Source organism: Rhopalosiphum padi, chromosome 2 (assembly GCF_020882245.1).
Source record: "Rhopalosiphum padi isolate XX-2018 chromosome 2, ASM2088224v1, whole genome shotgun sequence".
In the NCBI taxonomy this organism is placed as follows: domain Eukaryota; kingdom Metazoa; phylum Arthropoda; class Insecta; order Hemiptera; family Aphididae; genus Rhopalosiphum; species Rhopalosiphum padi.
In genome coordinates, this window is record NC_083598.1 from 37193749 (window position 1) to 37204689 (window position 10941).

The 10941-nt window shown below is 24.8% G+C and overlaps 1 protein-coding gene across 1 annotated transcript; it reads left to right on the forward strand.

Annotated features, from left to right (window-relative positions):
• Window positions 1–243: 243 nt before the first annotated feature.
• LOC132921213 (tonsoku-like protein) lies at window positions 244–8096 on the forward strand. Its single transcript, XM_060984091.1, has 3 exons — window positions 244–501; window positions 2194–3515; window positions 3608–8096. The coding sequence occupies exons 2-3, from the start codon at window positions 2205–2207 to the stop codon at window positions 6233–6235; spliced, it is 3939 nt and encodes a 1312-aa protein (XP_060840074.1). The 5' UTR covers window positions 244–501; window positions 2194–2204; the 3' UTR covers window positions 6236–8096.
• Window positions 8097–10941: the final 2845 nt, after the last annotated feature.

The following is a 10941-nucleotide window of genomic DNA, read 5'->3' on the forward strand; positions in this document are numbered from 1 at the left end:
ATGTAAATGTAAAACATCTGCAGGCTGAAACATAGGTAGGTACAATATTCTGAGGCTGTTTATTATTTTAAATTCATCTGATTTGGTTCTTCCATGATTTGTATTTTGTTATCGTATTTTAACAATAACCTCTTACAATTTGGCGGTATAAACTTCTGTATCAGTTAGCTACGAATTATCTATCAAAAGAGTAAAGATGTATTGTTTGTAGTAAATATTATTATCTAAACATAATACATGCAATATCATTTTAAAAACATGTTAATCCTAATTTTCCGTAAAATACTCATTACCTACGATAATATTAAGTATTTTTTATGAAAAATTACAATAGTAATTAATACAATATATTTTGGATATCAATGAATATTCATTATTGAAGTCAATATCATTATAATATTGTTATTTTGTTGAGAAATTAAAAATTCTTAGATTAAAAATAATGTTTAAATTTAGTATTGCTCTATGTTAATACAAGTAGATACCAAGCTTTAATTATTGGTAAGTAACAATATTATTATAAACAAACTATATTATAAAATTATTAATTATTTAATATTTTATTATATATATTGTTTCAAAAATTATTAATTTAGTTCTCAATTAGGTAGTTATAACACAAGGTTAATAAAATAAACAGGTTGTTAACTGTACTTTCAAATTATTTACCTAACAGATACACTTATATTATTATTTTACAAATCCTGTTTTGTTCATAATACTTATTTGTATTAGTACTTAAGAGATAAAATAAAGTTTTTTAAAGTAAAATTTTACAAATTTGTTCAAAAACATATTTAAGTAATAATAATTAATGGTTTTTGCTAAGTGTTTGGTTTCATAAATTTAAATAATTCCAGTTTTACTATATAAACACTTAACTACATTCAGAATTGCTGATACTAATTTTTTGCAATAGAAAACATTTTTTATATTATTAATAATAATATAAGGTAGTTGTATCGTCTAATCTTATTTATGTACATTAATTTTCGAGTCGTAATAGTTCTGTAATAATGGCTAATAAAAAAATAATAATAATAATAATAAAAAAAAAGGTAGTTTCGTAGACAATTTAATAGCACTAATTCTTCGAATAAGATATATTTTATTTAACATTGCCTATTTATGGTGAATTGTGATTTTTAGTGTTTTTCATTTAATAATTTAACATATTTAACATTTTATCCAGACCTGAGTATTATACTTAGGTCTATTTTGATGATTAATTCTGTAAAGTATTAAGATATACTTTGTATTATTGAATAATAATACTATTAAATTAAAATTTAATGATTATCTATAACAGCGGTTCCCAAACTTTTGTGGTTTGCGCATCCCCAAAAATTAAAAAAATTAATCATGCCTCTATTAATCAGTACCTACTTATAGTATATAGGTACAATATCAATATTTACATTGCACTTCCCTAATTCCAAGGGAGGTTCGCATCATAGTTTGGGAACTGTAAACTGTTGATCTATAATATTAAATTATTATTAAAGAATTTTAAGGTATAAACTTAAAACTATATAAATTACTAAATGTATCCATACCATAAAAATGTCTGTTCTTTATTTATTTGAGTTTAAAAATTTTTAGAATTAAGTGATGAATATATTGGTTTTATAATATTTAAATATTTTAGTTAAAAATATATTTAATAAAGATACATTTTTGGATTATAAAAAATTTATTTCATGTGGCACAGACAAAGATAGATTGTAAATCATATATTAGATATTAGTGTTTTAAATGAGGTAATTTTTTTTTAGTAGTTTTCCTGACAATGAAGAAAGATTAACAAAAGCCAATACAAGCAATATTGAAAATGTATCTCACTTTTGCCAGTTTAAATTGATTTCTGAATAGTTTACTGAATGAAATGTTTTATTATAATTTTAAAATGTGTTTATTAATAGTAGACTTTCCTGCACCAAAATGACACAATTTGACTTTTTGTTCAGTTAAATATATTATCTACTACCTACCTACTTTCATCTATGTTATATATAATGTATTCATTTTATGATATTTAATGCTATTTTTAGTTATTTATTTTAAAAATTATTAATGCAAAATATTTTGTATTGTATTGTTTCTATTATTTAAATTTATTTCTATAAATTTTTTTTTTTTTTTGACATTTGATCTATATTCATTTATATCTAATTTATTTATTATTATTTCTAGCTTGAAACATAATGAATGAAATGGAAGAACGAAAATGGTTAAAAAAAAAAGAAAAAGCATTGTTGGAAAATAATTTTGAAAATCTTTATTATGCTTGTAAAGAATTGGCTGACATTTATGTTAACCAAGAAGATTATCAACAAGCATTGAACCAGTATGAACAGTGTGAAGAAGCAGCTAATCGCTGTGGTGATGAAACACGTTTGGGTGTTGCAAATCGAATGATTGGTGAAATGTATTGTTATCTGAATGATTTTAAAAATGCTATTAAACATCAGAAACTTCATCTTAAAATTTCTAATTCTAAAAATGATATAGTTGAACAGCAAAGGGCATTAGCCACATTGGGTCGTACTTATTTTTTATGCTCTGAAACATTTGATACCAATGAGCATAAAAAATCAGAAGCACTAAGTACATCTGTTAAATATTATCTAAAAAGTTTAGAAGTATGTAATAAACTAGGTAAAGAAGTTGGCACAAAAACTTTATCTGAGATGAAAGCAAGGCTTTACCTTAATTTAAGTCTTTGTGAAGAGTCATCTAATGAATTGAATAAATCAATGGAATACATAAATAAAGCAATGAAATTATGTACTGATGCAGATTTGAACGAAGAATTATGCAAGTGTTATTCTATAAAGAGTACTTTATATTCTAAGCTAGACAATTTTTCAAAAGCAATTGCTTGTGTTGATCAAGGTCTTCAAATTGCATCTAGACTTTCAAATAAAAAGTATATTGGAACAGAACTTTTATGCCTTAAGGCTGAACTTTTAATAGACATAAATGACTACCAGACTGCTAAGCATGCAATGATAAAAGCATACAAACTAAAAGTGCCTATTAAAAATGAATTTGAAGAAGTAATAAAAAAACTAAAAATAATTGTTGTCATGTGTCAAGTTGAAAATAGTTTGCTATTAGCGTCACAAATAGATTACGAGCAACGAAGACAATTAAATGAAAAACTGGGAGATGCTTGCGTAGCACTAAAAAAATATTCTAAAGCAATTACTTACTATGAGAAAATGTTGGAAAATTCTGAACGTTGTGGTATGACTGATAAAAGTTTAATACCTTGTTATGTTTCATTAGCACAAACATACAAAGATAATAAGCAATACTACCAAGCATTAGAATATTTTTATAAAGAATTGAATCTTTATAGTGAAAATAGTATTGAAGCTTGTAAAACTTTATTAAATATTGCTGATCTTATGGAATCTCAGTATGATCCATTTGATAAAATTTTTTCAATATATGAAAGAGCTCAACATATTGCAAAAAAAAATAATGATGGATACTTACAGCTAGCAGCAGTATGTATTTCTAATGCATGTTTTATAAAAATTAAAATATGCTTTTGTTATTAAAATTTGTTTTTTTTATATTGTTAGTCATTTTGTTTCAGGTTAAAGGAATGAAGTGTTTAGCTGAAGACAGAAATAAATCTGAATTAGTCAATGACTTGAAAAATGAACTAAATAATCTGCTTAAGTATGAAACTGATTCAGCAGAAGATGAGTATGATGTTCCAGATATCTGGGATGATGTATCACTTAAAGACCTTTCTGATATCGATGAAGACGAGGATGATAAAAAAAGAAAGAGGCATAAACAGACTACAATACCAGAAAAGAAAAATGAAAAAGGAGAAACTCCTATCATACCTGCTTGTGCTAAGGGTAATGTTAAATTAGTTTTAAGTTTATTAAAACAAGGTCATTCAGTAAATGCAGGTGACGCTTTAGGATGGACTGCTTTACACGAAGCTAGTAATTATGGATATGTTGATATTGTTAATGTCCTTTTAGACCATGGTGCTGATATTAATAATCGTGGGGGACCTTGTTGTGAAGGTATTACACCTTTGCATGATGCTGCAGCGTGTGGTCACCTAGAAGTTATAGATTGTCTTTTAGATAGAGGTGCAAATCCTTTGGTTAGAACAAATAAAGGAGAGACACCACTTGATTCATTGATAGCTTGTCGTAACAGAGTAATTTTAGAGGAAAAAAAGGAATTAGATTCAAATAAATTAGCTCATTTTTGGTCAATTGTAGAACGCCTTAGTGAATGCTTACGAAAAGCTGGTCACACCCCACCGGTACCTTTGACTGATGTAGAAGAAATATTAAAAAATGGACAACAATCCACTGATAACTATTTAGGAATAATACCTGATAGTCATAAGGAATCAAGAAAACCGTATAAAGATATTGAAGATTTTGACAGATTAGAGAGAAAAGAGAAAAATATTGAATTTGAAGATGTCTATACATCTGGTGCTGCAGAAGACTATAAACAAACCATTAGTCAGTTAAAAAATCACAACAAGAGACGCCGAGAAAGTGAAATACAGTTTGAAGTGTCACAGCCGCCATTGGTTGAAAATTCAGCTGATGAATGGTTAGAAGAAGATATAATTATTAAGCCAAAAAAAAGATATTGTACTGATACAATTAAGAATGATTATTCACCGACGAAAGAAATCAATTTTGAAGATAAAGACAATTGGCTTAATGATGAAAAATTTCCTGATGTTTCTTCAGATGTTGAGTCAAATAAAGAAGTTCAATGTTTTACTCCAGATTCTGATGAAGACTTTGATAATATTACTGTTATTTTAGATAAACAAAAAGATTTAGTTAAAAATAAGTATAAGCCTCTAATGCTATCCACAAGTAAAAAAAAATATCAAAGTAAATTAGAAAATCAAGGATTTTTAAATATAAAAAATATTTCACAGGAAATTGATGAACCAGCTCCAATATTTCAACATGTGAAGAGAGATGACACTTTGAGAAACATTAATCGTACAATTAAGGTGAGGATTGAGAATAGATTATTCCTTGTACCAATACCTGCAAGTGAAGAAAACATTAATTTAAAATGGCTATCTACTGAAGCTTCAAGGCGTTATCAAAAACTTGAAGGTGTGAATCCTATTTTAAATTTGACTACAGATGATGGAGCTTTATTGGATGAAAATGATCCTATTGATTTAGTTTATGGGTTACAAGAAGTTTTGGGAAACATTGTTGGATGGAGTACAGAGACTCTGATTGAAACTTATAAAAAATTATGCGTGGAATCAAATACTACCTTCAATGAACCCATATCTCAATTTTTAGATGTTCTACAGGCAACTGGAACTTTGGACATGTCAGATTATGTAATGATGCCTAATGTTTTAAATATAACACTGAATGTAGCATGCCATTATCATAATTTACAACTATTGTACTTGTCAGGCGTGGCTCTTGAAGATAACGGAATGAAAATGTTATCAGAATACATATCTAATTTACAGCGGTTAATCAAACTAGATATAAGTTGCAATAATATTAGTTCTATAGGTATAGGTTATTGGACAAATTCAATAACTAATAATAAATGGCTAATTAATCTAGAATCTTTGAATATTAGTCATAATCCTATTACTAATGCAGGTCTAGCTCATCTCCGTTTAATTACTCAGCATTCTACTAGTTTACGATCTTTGTACATTCGCGACATAGATATTGACCATGATTGTTATGATTATGCATCAGAGCTTTACTTAGATAATATTGAAGACTTGGACTTGAGTTTCAATATGTTAGGACGAACTGGAGTTTCAGGATTTTTCATACGACTGGACCCTATGCGTTTAAAATATTTAAATGTACGCAATACAGGTTCATCAATGGTGCTACGAGAATGCACGCTGTTTTTAGAGCGTAGTCAAGCTGATTGCCTTCATTCTATAGATTTATCCAGTCTTGATCTTGAAGACGAAGACTTAGATTTATTGTGTAATTGTTTGGAATCTGCTGGAAATTTACGGCATATATGGCTAGCTGACAACCCAAAGGTTACTCAAATGTGCATAGACAGAATCAAACATTTAAGTGTCAAATTTGTTCATATGGCTGGCTGTAAACCAGTTGATATTTCACAATTTGATTCTATCGATCTAAAACAAATGTCTATATCTGGTTATGGTGATTCAATTTTATTTAAAAATGCTCCGTACAATGTAAAAGTGTCGCTGTGATTAAACATTATTTTTTATAAATTATTTATAACTTATTTTTGTTAAAAATATAATAGAACTTACTTATACCATGTATTAGTTATTATTTTTTTATTTAAGATTATACTTTTTGTAACATAATTAAACATATTTAAAAAATACTAAACTTTAAACGTATCTTATATTTTAAATTTACAATTAGTTATAATTCATATTATAAATTAGTTTTAACTTACCTTGAATTTACTTTAATACATATTTTATATAAATTGAGACGATAAAGATGAGTTTATATACTTGTATGAATTAATAGAGAGTACCATGGTATTAATTATATTTTAGAAATATAGACATTTATAAAAATAGTCTATTTATATTCTAATTGAAAATTAAAAATTATTTTCTTTGTGATTGAGTTTAAGTTTATATTTTTAAATTAAACTGTTGACAAACTGACAAAGGTATGTTTTAATAGAAATCATACAATTATAGTAGTAACACTCGTGTATACAATAGATATTTAAGGATAATATTTTATGTAGACACGTTCAGTATACACTATACACTCATTACTCATAATACATTATATTCTTGCTTATAGTGGTTGATAACTTATGTGCAATATTATTTAATTTTAGAACATAAAATAAAAATGTATTGCTCAATAGGTTTAGTTGTGCAGTAGTTATACACACACCTTTTGTATAAAAAATATCAAAATAATACTTAAAACATTTAATATCAGTCTTTTAAAGATTTAAATGTTTAATCTTAGATTTTTGGTTTAGATATTGTACTCAGTGGCCACTCCAATTTCACATGGATATAGTATATGTATATGCAATTGTTTTCTTATCCTGCAGGATTTCATAATGGTAGTGTATGCACATAATACAATTCTTCACATTTTAAATTAATGCAAACTTGAATTTTTGTATTTCTTATTTCTAAGTAAAATGTGGTCTGTTGATTTACTTTTGTTTTATTGTTATTATTATAATTAAAGTGGTTAATTTTGTGATCGTATTGGTTGCCTTTTGTTATCTAATACTGAAAAAAAAATGTTATTAGGTGAATACTTTCTTATGAAATTGATAAAGACTAAAACTGTGCATTATGTAATTATTTGGCCATCCATACATTTTGGCATTGTGACATAAATAATCTATCTATCTACAGATATTATTTTTTAAAACTACCTACTAAAAGTGTCTATGAATAGAAAATAAAATGGGTAATTACATTACAAAGTTATGTTACCTACTTATTATAAAAAAAAAAAAAACAATATATTTTGTAGTTACATAAACTATTATTATTATCAACAACAAAATAATTGCTTGAGTAGTTATTTATTAAATTTATTTCACAACGGTACTAGATTACTATGCTATTATATTAATAAGTAATAACTAATAATTATGCCATTCAATTATATTATAATTACTTTTGGTTCATTGATAAATAGATTTTTATGCAGATATTTTAAATTATTTAGTTTTTTAAGAGTTTTTGTAACTGCACAAAATCTAAATCACCTATGTCTACTATTTTTTTTTTCATTTTGACGTACATATTATTATTTTATTATTCGACACTTGTTAATTGTTATAGACATTACTATGGTTCGAAAGTTGTAAGAGTTACATATTGTTCTATATGTTCTCGGTATATAACAGACCAAACTAGATATCTGAACTATGTAATGGCGTGAGCTTAAAAATCGAAAATTTAAATTTCATATTTTTTTTGTTTTGTCAATTTTAGGGAATTGTATATTTCATTGATTTTCATTCTCATATTATGCATAATTTAATGTTTTTTATTTTATTAAAATAATTATTTTTTCTTTTCTATGTAATAAAAACACATTATTATTAAACGTTGGTATTTATTGTCATTATCATAGTCAACTATTAACTTAACGTTAACAGCGCGATGCACATTTAATCCGTATCACACTATTATTTAGAAATAGGTAGGTACCTACTATCTTATATTCTTATCTTTTTACTATTTATTGTTTATTCGTTACTAAAGTTGTTCTATACGATACGATTGATATTTGACACTTTGACAGTATTTACTATTTTTTAAATTATTTGTTGAGTTGAATAAGACGTCAAAATATTAATCAGTTTTCCACTATATTTTAAATAAACCAAATTTATTTTTTCTCATTTTACTTTTGTATTAATAACACATTTTTTTCCATATTTAATATTTTTCATGTATATTTTACAATTTTTTCGTGTATATTTTGTTTATTTTAAATCCTCTAACTTCCGAACTTTATTTTATATTACTATATAAATAATATAATCAATGATTTATCAGTTAGTTTATCCACATTTAAGTATATTCCCAATATTATCGAATAATTGAGTTCTACGCCACTCGGACTTTGGGAGTCAATAGTTTCCAAAGTTTCTCTATGTCATTGAAATTCACTAATGATTAAAATAACGAGTAAAGTACTTATTTTAAATAATAAATCTGAACATCATAGTTTATTTTTTATTTATATTTCGTTATAAATCTTTAGAAGTACCTATATTGTCTATATTATTGGTAATTCATGTAACTATTTGATATCGACAGTTGGATATATGTAATTTTATATGGTTGTTATATATTATAATATTACTTATAAAACAATTAAATCATTAACATATTTTATTATCTTATAAAATTTATTTTACCCTTCAAAGTGTTAATAATATTGTGGAGATAAACAAAAATAGTAATAATGTATTAATGTAATGATTACATATCTATAAAATATATATAGACATATAGTAGGTAATGTTGTATACTTGTATTCCTATAGTAGGTAAATCTGTAAGATATATTTTAGAACATAAAAATGTATATTTTTAAGAAGCCGTCAGACTATAAAGATATTATATATTATAAAATGTGTTATTAATAAAAAAAAAAGGTAGCAATAAGTGGGTACCGCTCTGGGTCACTGTTAAGGATGTGTTGAATTTGAATTTATTATAAACGAAAAACAATTCTGAGTAGAGACAGTCTGTCAGCCTATATCATTAACTATTAAGTAATAAGTATACTTCATGATATGTTTTTTGATATGACTATTATAAAGTCGTTTATTTTACTTTTAGCATTTCAGTAGGTTCAAGGTTGGTATAATTTTTTCTATAAATGTTGTAACTTGTATTTATTATATTATTGGTATTTAATTATTATAATATATATATATTTATACCATATTATATCAACTTATATGACTCGATATTTAATATCTTTCTATACATACCGTAAAAGAGTAAAAATAGGTTTGTAGCATAAATAGGTAATATTTTAAAATAAATCAAAAATGTCATTGCGTATAGTAAAATTCATTATAATGTAATCAATGTAACAGTTATAACTTTATAAGTTATTTATCGTTTAAATAAAGGTAATTTTTCGTCCAAATTTGAACTTAAAATGTCTATAAAAAAAGAATTGTCTTTGTATGTTATTTTAGATTTTATGGTTGCTATTTGAACTACTTATGAGAAATATTTTATTACATTTTTATAACTTACCTAGATATAAAAGTTTTTTTTATGAATTTCTAACCACAAAATAGGTAATTTGTCATTTTTAAGATTTTGACGAATTTTATCAAATTCTAAACTTAAATGCTTATAAAAGAATATTATGTTTTATGACTATATTATATTTTCGATATTTTTTATTTGGGAAATGAACCACTTATTGGGAACCTTGCATTAAATTTTCAAGTGATTTTACCCATTAATATATTTTTTATCAATATTTATAAAAAATATATCAAAAACTTTAATTGTATATAAATAGCTTAAAAAAAGTTAAAAATATTTTGAAAACTATACCATACTCGTTTATATAAATTATATAAATATTTGGTGAAAATTTCAAGTTCCTGTGGTTATTCGTTTTTAAATAATTATAACAAAATAAAGAAATCAAAAATTGGTTTAGCGTAAAAATTTTCGTTTTTCCTTAATCTTTTGTTTATTTTACATGATTATGAAAAAAATTACTGGAAATTTTTATTTTAACCACTCTTCAAAGGTTCAAAGTATAAACTAGAATCTAGGTCAAATTTTCTATCCAAAACTACTTACAAAATTGATAATCGAAGCATTTTATCGAATATTTATTGTGTATAGTGTATACACACCCAAAAACACATCATTGTAAAATTAATACACTTGTTGGTTTGCTCAAAACCTAAAAATTATTTAATCAATAATCATATTTTCATTTAAGCAATATTGAATAAGTTATTATAAAAAATGAAATTGTTTATTAATAAATTTTAATGACGATAATCACACGGCGTTATAGATAGGCATTATAAGTACACTTTTATTATGTGCGTTTTCCTGTAGTCTGTAGATATTTATTATTTAATAATATTTATCTTTACGGTGTTGGAGTAAGTCAGTTATTTAATGATAAACTTTTTTAAGTTCGTTGCGCGGAAGCTATATAATATTTTGCCAAAATAAAATAAAATAAAAACATTTCAACGATTAAAAATGATTAAACAGGGGAAAATAAACAGTTATATAACATATGATTTACCTTGTTATAATAAAATTGTAGGTATAACAGATAATCATATTTTTATTTTAAGTGTAGTTGTTGATCTATTTAAGTTTATAAATATTTTAATTAATATTTAATTTATATTATTATAAGCATTTATTTACTCATAGGTCATGGGC

What these genes read in the sequence shown, in the direction of transcription:
- LOC132921213 (XM_060984091.1), top strand. Translation starts at nt 2,205, where the DNA reads ATGAATGAAATGGAAGAACGAAAATGGTTAAAAAAAAAAGAAAAAGCA. An exon ending in GATACTTACAGCTAGCAGCA is followed by an intron (nt 3,516 to 3,607) that starts GTATGTATTTCT and finishes ATTTTGTTTCAG; the next exon opens with GTTAAAGGAATGAAGTGTTT.